The 19,707-nt window shown below is 46.1% G+C and overlaps 1 protein-coding gene across 2 annotated transcripts; it reads left to right on the top strand.

The window, feature by feature from the left end:
* Window positions 1–488: 488 nt before the first annotated feature.
* LOC121307013 lies at window positions 489–11,459 on the top strand. 2 transcript variants are annotated; one of them, XM_041239081.1, is made up of 7 exons: window positions 489–1,353; window positions 6,875–7,000; window positions 7,407–7,663; window positions 8,626–8,794; window positions 9,007–9,100; window positions 10,074–10,113; window positions 10,546–11,459. In XM_041239081.1, exons 2-7 carry the CDS (start codon window positions 6,929–6,931, stop codon window positions 10,682–10,684), a joined length of 771 nt encoding a protein of 256 aa, XP_041095015.1. In that variant the 5' UTR covers window positions 489–1,353; window positions 6,875–6,928; the 3' UTR covers window positions 10,685–11,459. The 2 variants fall into 2 exon arrangements, with proteins under 2 accessions (XP_041095015.1, XP_041095016.1); XM_041239082.1 differs by having other exon boundaries at window positions 489–863.
* The last annotated feature ends 8,248 nt before the right edge of the window (window positions 11,460–19,707 follow it).

Consider the following 19,707-nt stretch of genomic DNA (forward strand, 5'->3'; position numbering starts at 1 on the left):
CCGCCTTGACAAACACTGAATGCGACCGCTCCCTTTGTATTATTACATTGCATTCAATTGTATTCACGATCACACCAGGGGCACGCTGGGAAAGGATGGTGCCCTGCCCTTGTTTAAAGTCTTTCTAGGAAGCACTACGCGATTGATTGGAGCCGGTAGAAACTCTACAGCCTTTGACGGCTCGTTTATTGTACAAACGCTATTGCTGTTTCATGCATGGATTTATACACCTGAGAAAGCTTCTCTGCTCATTAGGGTTAAAACATTCGCTTTAGGTTTATTACCCAGGCATCATATCAAGTATTGTGCTGATTAGGATTGTGTCTGTCAAATGAACCTGAAATAAATGTAAACACACAGCCCATATTATCAGTTATGCTATTGAAGTCAGATTTATGGGACGCGCTGTGTATGTCCCTTTAAGGGCGTTCCCAGCATGCCCCGCCCCTGCAGTCGAGCGACAAATCAGACACGGGCAGGTGAGCAGCTGAATCAAATGCCATCTGCTATTGGAGATAGCGGGCACCGGAACACACAGGACAGGTGAGCAACTGAATCAAATGCCATCTGCTATTGGAGATATCGGGCACCGGAACACACGGGGCAGGTGAGCAACTGAATCAAATGCCATCTGCTATTGGAGATAACGGGCACCGGAACACACGGGGCAGGTGAGCAACTGAATCAAATGCCATCTGCTATTGGAGATATCGGGCACCGGAACACACGGGGCAGGTGAGCAACTGAATCAAATGCCATCTGCTATTGGAGATATCGGGCACCGGAACACACGGGGCAGGTGAGCAACTGAATCAAATGCCATCTGCTATTGGAGATAACGGGCACCGGAACACACGGGGCAGGTGAGCAGGTGAATCAAATGAAATCTGCTATTGGAGATAGCGGACGCCGGAACACACAGGACAGGTGCACCCCAAACACGGCAAGACTCGACTGAGCTAATCCTGGACTGTAGCCGACAAAGGATCGAGTATCCGGGTAGTTGCGAGTTGCTTCAGGACAGGCGATCGGTTCCTTTGATGTCACAGTTCAAAACAAGCTGTGTTCTCACCTGGGTATTTGCACAGGTAGAGAGAGAGAGAGAGATTTAAAATAATAACATTGCAGCTCGCAGGCGGGCGAACTTGTTGCGCGTCCGCGTCGTGCTGCTGGGCTGAATGCAACCAGGAAATACACAGTCAAATAAAAGGTTTGAGCGACTTCCCTGTCAGTTTCATCAAGTCTGTGATTAATTGCAGCAGCAGAGATTTGCCACCTCACCCAGGAATTCTGTATAGTTTGCTATTGGAGTACAGCTCACTCCTCACGCACTGTACAACAACACGGCGGGACGTAAGTACAATATTTTTGAAATCTGTTCTATACTGTTTAAGGACAGTATGTGTACATGTATAATAACCGTGTCGCTGTACGTATGTATTACACAATACAGGTAACAGTTTTCTTGTGTATGAGTGAATAGAAAGAGTTGCTGATGGAAATGAACGAGTTTGATTTGAGGCGAGTTGCAGCGGGAGGCGGAAGGGGGCTCTAGTATAGCGCTCGTCTCATTTCTTTCACGTTTAACAGTGGCAATGGTACCGTTCAGGGTGTCCCTTTCTTCTCCGGCTCAGCTGCATTATAATGCCGAGCGGAGCTGTGGTAGCCCTGCTTTGCGCTCTTCCTCCTTGTCCCGTGTCTCTCAGCTTGTGTTTTTGTTCATGCGATTTCAATCTGCTTGTTAACTCTGATGATGCAGATCTGCACTAGTTCTCATCCGAGGGGTCGCGTCAGCTGTGACTAGCAAGCTCCTCGTATAGAAATTATTATCACAATTCTTATTTTATTTTCCTTCTTGTAGAATGTTTTAGGAAACATCCCAAGTAAATCGAACGCCTTGTGCTTTACAGGGAGTGTTTAACTTTCATTTCTAGAATGTTTGATGCGACGCCGCCTGGTTTATTTTACCAGTGAGAGACGTATCTTCCTGTAATGTACACTGCTATTTAAGAACATATAATAAACAGCAAAAGCGACCCATTAAAGTGATTGTACAGGACACACTAATCCCCTGACCCGTGCCTGCATTGGCTGTGCTGCTCTCCAGCACTATACCGGACATCATGTTTAATATAGAGGAAGCCAGCATCATGTTTAATATAGAGGGGGCCAGGCATCATGTTTAATATGGAGGAGTGAAAGTTTAGTATAATTTCTAAGCTACTCTTTTGGCCTGTATTGCGGTGGAAATGCACGATGCGTATGAAAAGGGTTTTTCTACGCTGCAGTCACTTTAGTAAAGTTTCATTTTAACGGCACTAATGTGCCTAAAGGGAGAGCAATACTAATGTGTGAGTGTGTGTGGAGAGGGGGGCATTGCTAAAAGTAATAATTCTTAGAAAAGTCACTCTGCTCTCTCTACACAGAAGTGCCTCTATAAACATTGCCTTTTATCCAATACAAAGGAGTTGTGATGATACAACAATGCCAAATATTCAGGTGGGAGAGCCGCAACGCGCCGGCTACAGCACTTCAGCAAAACACTCATTTAGTTACTGTGGGTTGAGTTTCTGCACATTCTTAAAACAATTCAAATGTCTGAGTGAGTCTCTACATCCCAATGATCTGATTTTTTCCCACGTGTATCGAGTCCCATCTTTAAATAATATGACCTTTCATTGTGTTATGAGATGAGATGAATAGAAAAAGATTTGTGTTTGTTTATAGTGTTTGAGGGCTATGTATCCACTCCTATATACGGTAGAGTTCTATTGTAAACAGTGATGAAAGTAACTGGAGCTAAAAGATAGACACAGACACACACACACACACACACACACACACACACACACACACACACACACACACACACACACACACACACACACACACACACACACACACACACACACACACACACACACACACACACACACACACACACACACACACACAACACACACACACACACACACACACACACACACACACACACACACACACACACACACACACACACACACACACACACACACACACACACACACACACACACACACACACACACACACACACACACACACACACACACACACACACACACACACACACACACACACACACACACACACACACACACACACACACACACACACACACACACACACACACACACACACACACACACACACACACACACACACACACACACACACACACACACACACACACACACACACACACACACACACACACACACACACACACACACACACACACACACACACACACACACACACACACACACACACACACACACACACACACACACACACACACACACACACACACACACACACACACACACACACACACACACACACACACACACACACACACACACACACACACACACACACACACACACACACACACACACACACACACACACACACACACACACACACACACACACACACACACACACACACACACACACACACACACACACACACACACACACACACACACACACACACACACACACACACACACACACACACACACACACACACACACACACACACACACACACACACACACACACACACACACACACACACACACACACACACACACACACACACACACACACACACACACACACACACACACACACACACACACACACACACACACACACACACACACACACACACACACACACACACACACACACACACACACACACACACACACACCACACACACACACACACACACACACACACACACACACACACACACAGACACACACACACACACACACACACACACACACACACACACACACACACACACACACACACACACACACACACAATGCACACACACACAGTGACACACACCACACACACACCACACACAGTGGTGTTGCTGACTGTGTGAGTGACAGACCCCTGTTTGTTTCACAATCACACACACACACACACACACACACAGACACACACACACACACAACACACACACAGAAAGTTTACACCACACAGAGGAGGCACATTCGGCCCATCACACTCACACACATGTTAGTAGCTTATTGACACACACAATCTCATCACACAGCTTCACACACATCCCAGGGTGTCACACACACAACACACACACACACACACACACACCAGACCCACACACATTCACTGTGTAAAAAAGTGTCTCCTACACAGACAGTTCTGAATGCCCCTTTTTCTAAACTCCATTTGTGACCCCTGGTCCTTGTTTTCTTTTTTCAGGCACAAAAACACCCTTGGGTCACACACTGTCACACACCTTTTAGAATTTTGAATGCTTGAATTACACACACACACATACACTTCACACACACACACACAACACCCACACACACACCACACACACACACACCTTTTAAGCCCGGAATACATTCTGGTCACACACACAAACACTCACACACTAGAGCAGCAATATCTTTTGTCTGTGTGAGGTGACAGACCCCTGTTTGTTTCAAGCAGTGGTGTTACTGTGCTGTGTACAGTGACAGACCCCTGTTTGTTTCAATGCAGTGGTGTTGCTGTCTGTGTGAGTGACAGACCCCTGTTTGTTTCAATGCAGTGGTGTTGCTGTCTGTGTGAGTGACAGACCCCTGTTTGTTTCAATGCAGTGGTGTTGCTGTCTGTGTGAGTGACAGACCCCTGTTTGTTTCAATGCAGTGGTGTTGCTGTCTGTGTGAGTGACAGACCCCTGTTTGTTTCAATGCAGTGGTGTTGCTGACTGTGTGAGTGACAGACCCCTGTTTGTTTCAATGCAGTGGTGTTGCTGTCTGTGTGAGTGACAGACCCCTGTTTGTTTCAATGCAGTGGTGTTGCTGTCTGTGTGAGTGACAGACCCCTGTTTGTTTCACATGCAGTGGTGTTGCTGACTGTGTGAGTGACACACCCCTGTTTGTTTCACTGCAGTGGTGTTGCTGTCTGTGTGAGTGACAGACCCCTGTTTGTTTCAATGCAGTGGTGTTGCTGTCTGTGTGAGTGACAGACCCCTGTTTGTTTCACTGCAGTGGTGTTGCTGTCTGTGTGAGTGACAGACCCCTGTTTGTTTCAATGCAGTGGTGTTGCTGTCTGTGTGAGTGACAGACCCCTGTTTGTTTCACTGCAGTGGTGTTGCTGACTGTGTGAGTGACAGACCCCTGTTTGTTTCAATGCAGTGGTGTTGCATCCTGTGTGAGTGACAGACCCCTGTTTGTTTCAATGCAGTGGTGTTGCTGAAACCATGAGTGACAGACCCCTGTTTGTTTCAATGCAGTGGTGTTGCTGTCTGTGTGAGTGACAGACCCCTGTTTGTTTCAATGCAGTGGTGTTGCTGTCTGTGTGAGTGACAGACCCCTGTTTGTTTCAATGCAGTGGTGTTGCTGTCTGTGTGAGTGACAGACCCCTGTTTGTTTCACTGCAGTGGTGTTGCTGTCTGTGTGAGTGACAGACCCCTGTTTGTTTCAATGCAGTGGTGTTGCTGTCTGTGTGAGTGACAGACCCCTGTTTGTTTCACTGCAGTGGTGTTGCTGTCTGTGTGAGTGACAGACCCCTGTTTGTTTCAATGCAGTGGTGTTGCTGTCTGTGTGAGTGACAGACCCCTGTTTGTTTATACAAGGTGTTTGTCTCTTTAATAGCCGGTCTTTCTGTCATCACAAGCCTGCCTGAAACTAAAACACTGAAACTTCTTCCTTTCAGAGTCCACTGAATAGATAAGCTGCCTTATAAATCTGAGCTCTCCTCCTTCCCTTCCAGCCATCATACACCCACTGCCACAAAATCACAAGACAAAAAGACATTTCCATTGAGGAGCAAGTAAAACAAATATGTATAAAAAATATGTATTGTGTCCTGTTACGAGACATGACCAGCAAACCAAATACTGACAAAACACTCACCCTTACGTTATTTCTGAAGGGTGCGCTGTGCAGTGTGTGATTGCTCTGGGTCATGTTGCAATGGGTTACACTGTGCAGTGTGTGATTGCTCTGGATCATGTTGCAATGGGTTACACTGTGCAGTGTGTGTGATTGCTCTGGGTCATGTTGCAATGGGTTACACTGTGCAGTGTGTGTGATTGCTCTGGGTCACTGTGCAGTGTTGCAATGGGTTACACTGTGCAGTGTGTGATTGCTCTGGGTCATGTTGCAATGGGTTACACTGTGCAGTGTGTGATTGCTCTGGGTCATGTTGCAATGGGTTACACTGTGCAGTGTGTGATTGCTCTGGGTCATGTTGCAATGGGTTACACTGTGCAGTGTGTGTGATTGCTCTGGGTCATGTTGCAATGGGTTACACTGTGCAGTGTGTGATTGCTCTGGTCATGTTGCAATGGGTTACACTGTGCAGTGTGTGTGATTGCTCTGGGTCATGTTGCAATCGGTTACACTTTGCAGTGTGTGATTGCTCTGGCCACGTTGCGATGGTTTCTACAGATGGACAAGTGGAAGCAATTTCTTCTAGTTTTTACTTGCTTGCTTTTTAAGCCCCCAAGCTGTCCTCTGGACGTGGGATAATGTGGTTGAAGGGAAGGCTGAGCTCAGATAATGTCTTTCTCTGTCTCTCTTCCTCTCAAATGATGTAATTGAAGCAGTTAAAGGATGTAAAGGGCTGCGTTGTGCAGCCGAGGCAGGATTCCCCCAGGCTGTGACTGTCCTGCTTCTCTCTGCAGCGCAGTTAAGGGCTGCAGCTATTCTTGCAAATGCACGCATTCCTTTACAGTTGGGTTTGATTCATGTTTTACAAAGATTAATTGAGTTTCCTTTTAATAAGTTTCAGTGGTTTAGAAAGAAAGCTGTGAAGCGTGCCTGACTGGTGCTGCTTCTGTCTGTCCTGCAGTGCACAGGGAGTGATGACCTGCTGTGACCAGCAGAGGGAGCTCCTGTAACAGCAATGAGAGTGAACTCCTCGATGAGCCCCGGCCTGGGCAATGCAGCTGAGAGCACCCCCGCTCCGAGGGACCAGGTACAGTCTGTGCAAATTTACCACGTTTCTAAGGGAGGACACATTGTCCTGGAATGTTCCACTTCCCCTAATGGAGGTACGAATGTCTGTTCTTCAGTTAAGAGAGGAGTGTGCAACAAGGCGGTGCTCTGCTATTTAGGGTTTCATAGTTTTGCACAAGATAAGATTTTTTTTTTTTTAGAGCCCATAGCTGTAATCTCTTTTGTATTTCATAGTATTTAGTTTGCCCCAGTTTTGCTTTGACATTATTAATGGTTGGATTAAAGAGTGTAGTCTGTGCTTTACAGTATATGTTATTCAGTAACTCTGATATGAGAATGGGTGCCACTCTTCAGAGGAGGGTGTAGCTGTGCTAGGGGAGCAGTGCCAGTGTCTGTGGAGCTCATTGTGTTTCTGTCTCCCTCAGGTGATCCCCGCTGGCCCCCCTTCCCCTCTCCCTGCTTGGCTGGACCATTTACCACAAGGGGGGACCCGGGGCTGGCCTGGCACAGAGAGGGGGCGCTGTTCCTCCCTCTCCTCTGTGGACCCTTGTGGGGCAGGGGGGGCCCCCCTCAGATGCCTGTCCCAGCTCAGAGTGAGCGCGGGGCCTCTCGATGCTTTCCGCAGGCACAGCTGGGAGCCAGGCAAAGAGGAGCAGTACTGCCCACACTACAAGCACCACAGGTGAGGCAGGAGCAGTGTGCTCCACTAGGACCAGTTTATACAGGCTTACCAACAGCCCAGAAACTGTCCAATCAAGCTCAAAGAATGAAATGCAAACCTAGACTGGCTCTGCAGTGCTCTGCAATGGGTGTCTTATTAGTGAATTGGAGGAGGGGAGTAACAAAGGGGAAACTCAACCCACACAACACTGTGACGCTTAGCTTCAAAAAACCCTCTCAGCATGTGAGTCTAACCACACCTTCTGCATTTCTGTGAATTGCAAACTAGTTACAAAAAACTGACCCCGCTCAGTGTGAAACCCAGATATTAATGAGAAAGCATTTGGCTGTGGTGTTGTGTTTGTCCTCTTTGCTCTGCTATCCCTGAGCCCATCTGAGTCAGGGGTCTCTATTTAGAGATATTCAACTCTTCAAAAATTCTCTCTTTTTTCCTGATTCGATCACATCGACCAGCCTCTGTGCAATGTGGGTATTTCGGGTGAGTTGGAGTACATCACCTCGGCCTTATCGCACCAACCTGCTGTGTATTCTGAAGCAGTGTGCTGCACTGTTTTCAAATCGGTTTCTCTCTCCTTCCCTCCCCCTCTCTCTCTCTCCCCTTACCTCCTTCTCAGTCTTTGTAAACATAGTAAAATGTATCGATATCTACAATGGTAAACATTTGTAAAGAATTCAACTGGCTTCCCTTTAATAATTTAAGACTTCCATTGAGTAATGGTTTGAGATATTCCGTGTTTTCCTGTGTGCCTCAATATTAAGTTACCTGTTTAGACAGTGAGTGATATGTCTAATCACGCTAGCAGTGAGAGCTGCAGTATTACTGTATTAATCTGGTGTTCTGTATTGCTGTTGTACAGTATTGGGATGTGTCTGCCTGTGTCCTGTGGAGAATGGAGGAGCCGTAGAGAAGCAGTATTATAGTGTATTGTATTGTATTGCACTGTGATGTCTCTGGGTCTCTAGTGTGAGTTTGGAGAGGCTCGACCCTGAAGGGATGGACAGAGTGATGGGCGGTTCAGTCCCCAGGAGCACAGGTCGCGACCCCCGCAGGAATCCCATAATCCACAACAGCGAGATGCTGGACTCTCTGACGTCACTGTTGGAGGAGAGTGAGGACTTCCTGTTCCTGCAGGTAACGCTGCTCAGAGTGTGGTTGTTGTAAACTGGGAAATTTAAATGGCGTGAACATCAGACGTTTGTATCTTAATAAGGGGAAGTGGAACATTCCAGGACAATATCTCCTCCCTTAGAAAAGTTGCCGTGGTAAATTTGCACAGCCATTTTTCATGACACGTTTTCCCATCACTAACAGCGCCCCCTGGTGCCCCCTGGTTTGTGTTGCAGGACCATGCAGATCGCCTGCAGGCTTACAGCTGCTCCGCCCCCTCCCTCTGTGTGACCTTGTCCGACATGGAGCGGACAGACCAGGACCCCGACGGTGAGACAGAGGGCAGGGTCAGAGAAACATAGAAAGCGCTGGGCGGCCATGTGGAAGGTGCTGGGGTTTGAGAAAATGAGCAAACGCTCATTAAAAAAAAACTCACTTTAATCCATGAATAACTCCTAGCAAGGGCACAGTGCTGCTGTAAGCTTCTATTCTGCTTCATTGTGGCTGAGCTGTAGCTCTTTGTAGTTTTGTTTCAGCAGATTTTAATCTTGTAAGTAATCAGAATAGCACCGGATTCAGGCCCAGTTGTTGTAATCGGTAGATTAGTGTTAACAGAGAACAGGAAAGCGTGTGCTGTATCGCAGGCCGCAGCTGCAGCTCATCCTGTCAGGGTTAGAAGAAGGTGGGGCTGTTTTTTAAACTGCAGAGAATATCTGAAAGAAAATGAAAGCACGTCTGTGCTGTGCTGTGTGGGGCTGTGCTGTGTGGGGCTGTGCAATGTGACAGACTGGGAGCAGTGGGTTTGTGTATTGCAATATGTTTGTGTATCGCAGTGGGTTTGTATAATCTGGGTTGGCTGCACATTCTCTCATTGTCGAGGGTGGAGTGTGAGGAGAGGAAGCACAGCAATGCACTTCCTTGGTTTGTTCTTGCTCTGTATAATACAGTTAACCACGGCCTGTGAGTTCACACAAGAGCGCTTCTCTCAGCAGGACGGTGGGAAGCTTGTTTTATTTGTAAACACATTTGCCCCGTATGCTGTCGTTTACTTTACATATTTGCAAGGCTTTTTATCATAACAAAATATAGAATATGTAGTTGTAGTGTAATACAGAGCCATTGTCATTGCAGTGTCTGTCTCTCTGTCTGTCTCTCTGCTTTGTCATTACAGTGTCTGTCTCTCTCTCTGTGTCTCTGCTTTGTCATTGCAGTGTCTCTGTCTGTCTGTCTGCATTGCAATTGCAGATGCTGTGATATTGCTTGGAGGCGACGGCTTCTCATCTCTCTCTCCTCTCCCTCACAGAAATCTCGCTCTATTCTGAAGGAGGCAGTTCCACACTCAGGTAAGGAACGGATCATTGTTTGTAACGTGTTACTGGGAAGTGACGCTGAGCTGAAATGATTTATAATAAGAGACATCCTAACCGCAATGTATTAACTTATTAAACTTTGTAAATATTATTTGACAAACACTTTAACTAGAAGCCTTTCTCTGGATATCTCTCTTCTTCTGCCCCTCTCTCTCCTCTCACACCCCATCCCTCTCTCCTCTGTCTCTCATCTCCTCTCCCCTCCTCTCTCTGTCAATGCAGAGAGTAACACAGACAGTGTACTGGCTCTCTCTCTCTCTCCTCTCACACTCCTCTGTCCCTCCACTCCTCTCCCTCTCTCTCACCCCCTCCTCTCTGTGTCAATGCAGAGAGTGTTACATGCAGTGTGCTGGATCTCTCTCTCTCTCTCCTCTCTCACTCACCCCCTCCTCTCTCCTCTCTCAGTGTCAATGCAGAGGGTGATACAGGCAGTGTGCTGGATCTCTCTTCCAGTGACTATAAGCCCGGGAGCCCTCTCAATCGAACCCTGAGCTTCTTCAAGAAGATGGCTGGCAAGTCCAAGGTAGGACTCGAAAGCAACTGAACACGTTGAATGAGAGGAAACGTGTTCTGAATGTTATACTTGAGGCCCAGACTCTTCACTACTTCACCTTCGTTTAGGTGTAAGCAAGGCAGTGAAAGCAGGCACAGCTGATCAACATTTCAGATTCAGGCTTCAACCACAAACAAATACCTGCATCGTCTTTAAACAAGCATTGTTTTCCAGTCACTCTTTGTGTCCCTCGTTGAGATATGATCATTTAACTCGCTTGACAGCTAGCGAAGTGTGTGGGTGAATGTGTGTGTGTGTGGGTGCGCTCATATGCTCCTCTGTGATTATCCCAGGAGGTGTTTGGTGAGCTGTGTTGCGTGGGAGAGCTTTGAATAAAGATGTGTTATCCTCAATAAAACCCACAGGTTTTTGTGACTAATGGTGCCTACCTAAAAGATCACTTCTTTAGCTGGGTAAAGTGCAGCACAGAAACCACGCTGCATTGATAAAGGCACTATAGGAATGGAAAGCGTTGCTGCACAGCGTGACGTACAGCCCATCCAGAACGTGGTGCAGACCTGCTGCTCATGTCTTGGGCAGCGGCGTTAGGGTTGCAATTGGTTAGTGTGATATTGTGGACAATTTGTTGTCATGGTTGTTTACTGGACTGATGCTGCTATTGATCTTGTAGCCAGCAGATGGCAGGGTTTCCTTTGTGTCATTTCTCGAGTTACAGGTATTTTATTTAAATTATTAAAAGCATTACACAGGCTGAGAAGCGACCTAACACTTACATCATTGTCTGTTCTGTTAGCGGAAAGGCTGCCATCTATTTTAAGGCTACCTGCTAATTACGTTGCAGTGGGGGGCGGGGGTGGGGGTTGATCTCCCTGCAGCTCTATAAACTCCTAGCCAGAAAACTCCTAGAGAACTGCAGCTCTATAAACTCCTAGCCAGTCTCTCTGCAGCTCTGTAAACTCCTAGCCAGTCTCCCTGCAGCTCTATAAACTCCTAGCCAGTCTCCCTGCAGCTCTGTAAACTCCTAGCCAGTCTCTCTGCAGCTCTGTAAACTCCTAGCCAGTCTCTCTGCAGCTCTGTAAACTCCTAGCCAGTCTCCCTGCAGCTCTATAAACTCCTAGCCAGTCTCTCTGCAGCTCTATAAACTCCTAGCCAGTCTCCCTGCAGCTCTATAAACTCCTAGCCAGTCTCCCTGCAGCTCTATAAACTGAGCTGAGTGAGCTGGCCTCTTCCTCCACATTCCTCACATCACACACCCAAGAGAGAAACATCTGGGGAACATGTGTGTGACACAGCTCAGCACTGCTGAACAGAGACAGAGACAGAGACAAACATAAAGACGCACACACACAGAGACAGACATGCAGACACGCACACACACACACAGACACACTCACATGCATGCCAGCGCAGTTACAGAGAAGCCAGCGAGTGTTGCATCATCTTACCAGTTTTGTTATAATGATGTTAAAAGATTCTCATCTAGCACCAAACCCTTCTCAAAACTTACATAGAAATGTAGGGATAATTAAAGGCATGAATGGGCAGTTTTCCAGCGCTGTAGAATCTCTAGAAATGGTTGTGATCTACAGATCCAGCGGCTCTCGTTTCAATGCAGTGACAGATTGACTGGACAACCCACTCTGTGTGCGCTGCGTTGCTAAGCAGACGCAGAGTTCGATCTCAGGAAAGCAAATCTCTGAGATTAAACCTTTATCTTCCCTTAGCAACAGCCCTTATTTGCACTTGCATGCAATTCTGTCCTCACAAGTTTGTTTTTGTCATGCTCTCCTGAACTTGAGACTTCAAAAAAGCAAGTGGTGCACACAGACAGACAGACAGACAGCAACAGACATAATCTAAACAAGAAGAAATTAAACAGAAACAGCCACCTGGGCTTCTGCTTGGATGTTGTGGTTTGTGTGTGTGGATTCCAGGAAGGTCTGTGCACTGATAAAGCTCACTGACTGTCACTCACACAGCAAAGAATAATAAATACCCGTGCAAAGAATAATAAATACCCGTGCAAAGAATAATAAATACCGGCTTGTTCTAGAACTTCCCAAGAAAAGGGAAGCAGGCTCCAGGACACATGACAGGAAGAGGCTGTGATGGCAGTGTGATGCTTTCGCAACTCTTCTCTATTGAGTGTGTTATTGTTTGATATTAAATAAAACCTTAAATTTGCTGGGATGAGAGCCCTTCATTCAGGTGAGCAGCACTCTGCTGGGATGAGAGCCCTTCATTCAGGTGAGCAGCACTCTGCTGGGATGAGAGCCCTTCATTCAGGTGAGCAGCACTCTGCTGGGATGAGAGCCCTTCATTCAGGTGAGCAGCACTCTGCTGGGATGAGATCCCTTCATTCAGGTGAGCAGCACTCTGCTGGGATAAGAGCCCTTCATTCAGTTGAGCAGCACTCTGCTGGGATGAGATCCCTTCATTCAGGTGAGCAGCACTCTGCTGGGATGAGAGCCCTTCATTCAGGTGAGGGAAGGCTGAAGTTCAGTCACAAGACACCTCAAGCAGCATAATCTCTGAGCTCTATGAAGAGGAGCTCTGTGGTGGAAGTCACATGATTGCAGGAAATTCAGCTTTGAAAACAAAAAAAAAAAAAAAAAAAAAAAAAAAAAAAAACCCAAGTGGTCTGTTTGTTTGTTGGATCGGAGTGTTTGGTCGTCGTGGCTTTCTTGGTTTCACTCGGGGGATTTTTACTTTTGTAATTTTGCAACTCATTTTGCATTGGATATTATTATTATAATTTTCTCCCTATAACAAAATGACTGTACTGCAATTTATAAATAATGACATCATTGTTAGCCAATCAGAGTGTTGCATTGGTTCAGAATTGGGAGGAGTTATGATTCTGCACATTTCTTTGCCAGCCTACACATCGCATATTAACTTGCATACTTAGCTGAGGGGAGTTCTGTAACCCAGGACTGTGTGCAGGACTTGTTTCAAGTTTCGAACCGTGATCTATGGTCATTGGACACTCGGTCTCGCCCCTCGCCCTCCCCTCCCCCCCCCTCCCCCCCCCCCCCCCCCCCCCCCTTGTCTGTTAAATCTTGTCTCTCTTTGTTCATTTACAATGGTGCTTTAATAGCCAGGCAAGTGCTCCTGGCCTGACTAAAACCATTTGCATACAATACAATGAGAATCAATCTGCTTATTTCTCTTGCAGACTCTGTGCCATGTGCAGGGTGAGTCATACAGTCAGGGGAACTGGTTGCATTGGCTCTGGTGCTAGGTTAGAGAGGCAAAGTCAGCCAGGACAGAGTCTCCTCACAAAGCTACAGCACCCCCTACTGGCCGGGTGCCTGGTGCACTCAAAGCAGACACCTGCAGGGCTGGCCTTTGTCTTCCAGAGCCAGTGGCTCGCCGATATCTGCTCATGAATCTGGGATACCCTCCTGTGCACTGGGCAGAGCTGGAGGGAACACTGCTGGGAACCAAGTAGTACTTCCAGGCAATGATTAACCAAGAGAGGCAATTAGAGAGCTGCTGTGCTAGTGACCTGCAGTGTTAGAGCTTCGTCTTTCCTGCTAGTCACCTGGTATTGCATAAGAGGAAAGCTAGGTCAGTCACAACAGCAATGGACTTGCACCTTATCTTGGCATTTCAAGGTTCTTCTAGGTCACAAAGATTCATATTGCTGGAGCAAAATGCTGAGTCAAGTTACTGATTATATCCCAGAATGAGTCAACAAATGGGTTTGATTTTTGTTATTTCTTGCAATGTTTGATTTCTTTCTTGCTAGTTTCCTGTAAACTTGCAAGTGGAGAAAATCAGCTAATGGAATTTGGTATTGAAGTCTTTCCTGTGAATTAAAATACCTTACCATGTCTGGGAAAGCTCTGTGTGTGTGTGATGGTCAGTTGTGTGTGTGTGTGAGAGAGAGAGGGAGAGAGAGTGAGTAAGCAGGCTAAGCTCTCAGCTGGCAGAAGTTGAATCCCTAAATCCTTGAATCTGCTGTGTCTGATTCTCCTCACCCAGATGCTGTGACAGATTGGGAGCCACTTAGCTAATTAAACTAATTGCAGTTTAGCCTCCAGCAGACCGTGCAGCCTGGCCTGTGATCCCGTGAGAGCGGGGCTGGGTCATTGCTTGGACTGGAGAATACAGGGTGGGAATGGTGTTGGGGAATCTTCAGCACTACAATGGCAATGCTGTTCAAGAGCAGCTACAATGGGGTGAGGCTGCCATGACTGCAGCATGCTCACTATACCCTTCCCAATGATCTTCAATAGCACTGCAATGGGGTGAGGCTGCCATGACTGCAGCATGCTCACTATACCCTTCCCAATGATCTTCAATAGCACTGCAATGGGGTGAGGCTGGTAGAATGGGACCCCAGTGTGCTCACTATACCCTTCCCAATGATCTTCAATAGCACTGCAATGGGGTGAGGCTGCCATGACTGCAGCATGCTCACTATACCCTTCCCAATGATCTTCAATAGCACTGCAATGGGGTGAGGCTGGTATGACCGCAGCATGCTCACTATACCCTTCCCAATGATCTTCAATAGCACTGCAATGGGGTGAGGCTGGTAGAATGGGACCCCAGCGTGCTCACTATACCCTTCCCAATGATCTTCAATAGCACTGCAATGGGGTGAGGCTGGTAGAATGGGACCCCAGTGTGCTCACTATACCCTTCCCAATGATCTTCAATAGCACTGCAATGGGGTGAGGCTGGTAGAATGGGACCCCAGTGTGCTCACTATACCCTTCCCAATGATCTTCAATAGCACTGCAATGGGGTGAGGCTGGTAGAATGGGACCCCAGTGTGCTCACTATACCCTTCCCAGTGATCTTCAATAGCACTGCAATGGGGTGAGGCTGGTAGAATGGGACCCCAGTGTGCTCACTATACCCTTCCCAATGATCTTCAACGGACAGTGACACTGCTATGGCAGTGGGGTCTGTGATGGTGCCAGTTAAACCCATGCACATGGTAACCCATTGTCTTGTCTGTTTTATTGGCATTGCTGGGTTCTGGTTCGAGTTGGTAGTTCTTCTAGCTGGGCTTGCTTCATTGTAATCCTCTAATGGGTGATGCAATGTGCATGGGCCTCACATGAAGGATTGTTTGCAGGATTATGCTATTAAACTCAGTCTATTAGAGGAAGCTTGAACTGAGCTGCAGTGTGTGTTCTGAGTGAAAACAGGGTGTTTCCTTCATAGTCTAAATATAGCAGCTGTGGTTCTGTGTGACTGAGCCCAGAAATAGCTCCTCTGGCCTCTGTTTTAAATGCTAAAAGAAAGTTAGTAAGCTCAGGGATAAACGTTTCCAACAATGAAAGCATTGAGAGAGATCAAATGTTTCTAATTGAATTCAGAAAATTCAGAAAATTGAATTTCTTTGTGTGTGTGTGTGTATGTGTGATTTTATATATATATATATATATATATATATATATATATATATATATATATATTTTTTTGTGGATTTTATAGTTATGGTTGAAATATCTATTTAACAAATGGATAGCTTGGGTTTCTGTTTGTTATATATGTATTTGATTTTTCTGTATTTATTATTTAGTAAATTTGTTTTGTTACCCTTAGAAAAGTTTCCCACAGTAAAAGCACAGCAAAGTGTGATAAAGCACAGTGAAAACATGGTAAAGCACAGAGAGGTCTGGTAAAGCATAGGGAAGCATTGTAAAGCACAGAGAGGTCTGGTAAAGCACAGGGAAGCATTGTAAAGCACAGAGAGGTCTGGTAAAGCACAGGGAAGCATTGTAAAGCACAGAGAGGTCTGGTAAAGCATAGGGAAGCATTGTAAAGCACAGAGAGGTCTGGTAAAGCATAGGGAAGCATTGTAAAGCACAGAGAGGTCTGGTAAAGCACAGGGAAGCATTGTAAAGCACAGAGAGGTCTGGTAAAGCATAGGGAAGCATTGTAAAGCACAGAGAGGTCTGGTAAAGCATAGGGAAGCATTGTAAAGCACAGAGAGGTCTGGTAAAGCATAGGGAAGCATTGTAAAGCACAGAGAGGTCTGGTAAAGCATAGGGAAGCATTGTAAAGCACAGAGAGGTCTGGTAAAGCATAGGGAAGCATTGTAAAGCACAGAGAGGTCTGGTAAAGCATAGGGAAGCATTGTAAAGCACAGAGAAGCATTGTAAAGCACAGAGAGGTCTGGTAAAGCATAGGGAAGCATTGTAAAGCACAGAGAGGTCTGGTAAAGCATAGGGAAGCATTGTAAAGCACAGAGAGGTCTGGTAAAGCACAGGGAAGCATTGTAAAGCACAGAGAGGTCTGGTAAAGCACAGGGAAGCATTGTAAAGCACAGAGAGGACTGGTAAAGCATAGGGAAGCATTGTAAAGCACAGAGAGGTCTGAAAGCATTGGGAAAAGCACAGAGAGGTCTGGTAAAGCATAGGGAAGCATTGTAAAGCACAGAGAGGTCTGGTAAAGCATAGGGAAGCATTGTAAAGCACAGAGAGGTCTGGTAAAGCACAGGGAAGCATTGTAAAGCACAGAGAGGTCTGGTAAAGCATAGGGAAGCATTGTAAAGCACAGAGAGGTCTGGTAAAGCATAGGGAAGCATTGTAAAGCACAGAGAGGTCTGGTAAAGCATAGGCAAGCATTGTAAAGTACAGAGAAGGATGTCCAGAAGATTACTAGTCATTTTAATAAAAGGAATGCTAACTAGAAACATGCCCTTTCGAATTTGCAACACTCTATGCAGTCTGGCAATAGGGAAGTCATTTCTCAACATCTGTTGATGGTATATAAAATATCTTCCACGTAGTATGTGGATTTTATTGTGGTTTAAAATCCGCGTGCCTCGTCCAATTCGACTCAGACACTGCTCTCAATGTTAGGGGAGGAAGCATGGCCAAAAACAGCGCGCTGGGAGAGATTCACACGGACATTTCAAGAGGTTGCAGCAACAGAATGATTTTTTTTAGCAGTTTAATGATGGTGATTAAAAAAGCGGCGTATTGATGTACAGGTCTGGGGCGGGGCTTCGGAACAAAGAGGCGTGGCTTCGAAAAGATTTCTGTCGAATTTGGAAACGCGGCGGAACGCTTCAAACTTCCTGTTCAAAATCGAATCCTACGAGCAGCACAAGAGCAGATGCGAAGAGGGAGTTATAAATATATATATAGAACTACAAATACAGTGTGGATTCCGTGTATAGAACTACAAATACAGTGTGGGTTCCGTGTATAGAACTACAAATACAGTGTGGGTTCGGTGTATAGAACTACAAATACAGTGTGGGTTCGGTGTATAGAACTGCACAAATACAGCGTGTGGGTTCAGTGTATAGAACTGCACAAATACAGCGTGTGGATTCTGTCTTTATTTCATATTCTGCATTTCTCTTCGTCTGGAGTATCTGGAACCAAAAAGAAAAGCTGGATCTGTTTAAGTGTGGGATTTAATAGAGATCTTGCGTTTTAAAGACTAGATCATGTCTAGGGTTATGGAAAGCGTGTCGAAGAGCCGACAGGAGCGAGTGAAAGAAATCGTATTGAAGGTAGGTCCGAGTTTGTGTACCGTTAAATAATAATAATAATAATAATAATAATAATAATAGAGAGAACGTGGTGTGTATTTCATTATAAATTTGTTTTTTAAAAAAATAACTGCTTCAACAAATCGGTCCGAGTTGTCTAGGAAACTCTTTTGATTCCGCTTTAAGAGTATCGTTACATTGTTGGAAACGCGTGTATAGAAAGGGGTTGTTGCGAAATGCTACAGAGTTGCTGTTCTTGTCTGGGGGAGGGTAGAGTACTGGTTCGGGGTTTCCATTGTGCATTGCAGTAGCGACTGTACAGAGCACGCTGCTGAGAGGCTGGGGGGAAGTTTCAGCCACGACGCGTTTCCCATGCCGTGGGGAACACATCTATTCCAATGTAAATGGATTGGATGCTGTGACTATGGGCTGACTGAAGGGAAAGCTATTTCACATGACGCAAAAACAGCGCAATCCGACACTTTACACCCGACACCCTGCCGGGCTATTGTGACGCTTCTATTAGCGCAGCCTGACGCGTCGTTATTGCATTGCAGCGCCCAGGGGCGAATTCCTATTGGGCTCAAGTGTGATGCCTGTGTCAATGAGAGCAGAGAGTGGCCCTTGTGTATTCGTGAAGGTGCTGCGTCAATATCAGGGTCTAGTGCTGTATATTATAAAGACATTTCAGAGGGCTGGGTCTCATCAATATCAGGGTCTAGTGCTGTATATTATAAAGACATTTCAGAGGGCTGGATCTCATCAATATCAGGGTCTAGTGCTGTATATTATAAAGACATTTCAGAGGGCTGGATCTCATCAATATCAGGGTCTAGTGCTGTATATTATAAAGACATTTCAGAGGGCTGGATCTCATCAATATCAGGGTCTAGTGCTGTATATTATAAAGACATTTCAGAGGGCTGGATCTCATCAATATCAGGGTCTAGTGCTGTATATTATAAAGACATTTCAGAGGGCTGGATCTCATCAATATCAGGGTCCAGTGCTGTATATTATAAAGACATTTCAGAGGGCTGTGTCTCATCACTATCAGGGTCCAGTGCTGTATATTATTTATTGTAGAAGGATTCTAGCAGATGGATACAAGGTGCTGCTCTTGTTTTGATTGGATGTCACAGGGAATGTTGAGGCAGGTAGTGGAGCCTCATGTGCAGAGATCATGTGTCACAGATAGACTCAGTAAAACTGAACTGTGCCAGTATGTTCTGGGCAGGGCATTGGTTGCTGTTGACACAGTCCTGATCATTTTAGTAAAGTCATCATTCCTTGCTGTTTCTGCGAGTGTAGAGGCATGCTAGACCAAACTAAGAAAGTCAAGCAGGAAAATGGGTGGAGCCCTCATCATCCACAAACATGCATCCTAAAGGTAAAACGAAAGGGAGTTTGTTAGGGTCTGCTGAAGGGGTACAGAGTCAGACCCCTCCATTCTGAAACTCAACAGCAGGGGATCCTTCCAGTTTAACTTGAACACCATCAGTCTGCCCAGTTGTTCAAGCCTGTGGATTATAGTGAAGCTCTGTCTTTAGTTCCATTGTGATTTGCAGCTGTTTGTGTTTCG

Source organism: Polyodon spathula, chromosome 51 (genome assembly GCF_017654505.1).
Source record: "Polyodon spathula isolate WHYD16114869_AA chromosome 51, ASM1765450v1, whole genome shotgun sequence".
NCBI classification, from domain to species: domain Eukaryota; kingdom Metazoa; phylum Chordata; class Actinopteri; order Acipenseriformes; family Polyodontidae; genus Polyodon; species Polyodon spathula.

Coding starts and splice junctions, on each gene's coding strand:
- LOC121307013 (XM_041239081.1), top strand. CDS start 6,929: ATGAGAGTGAACTCCTCGATGAGCCCCGGCCTGGGCAATGCAGCTGAG. Junction 9,101..10,073: donor GACAGACCAGGACCCCGACG/GTGAGACAGAGG, acceptor TCTCCCTCACAG/AAATCTCGCTCTATTCTGAA. Junction 10,114..10,545: donor GGAGGCAGTTCCACACTCAG/GTAAGGAACGGA, acceptor CTCCTCTCTCAG/TGTCAATGCAGAGGGTGATA.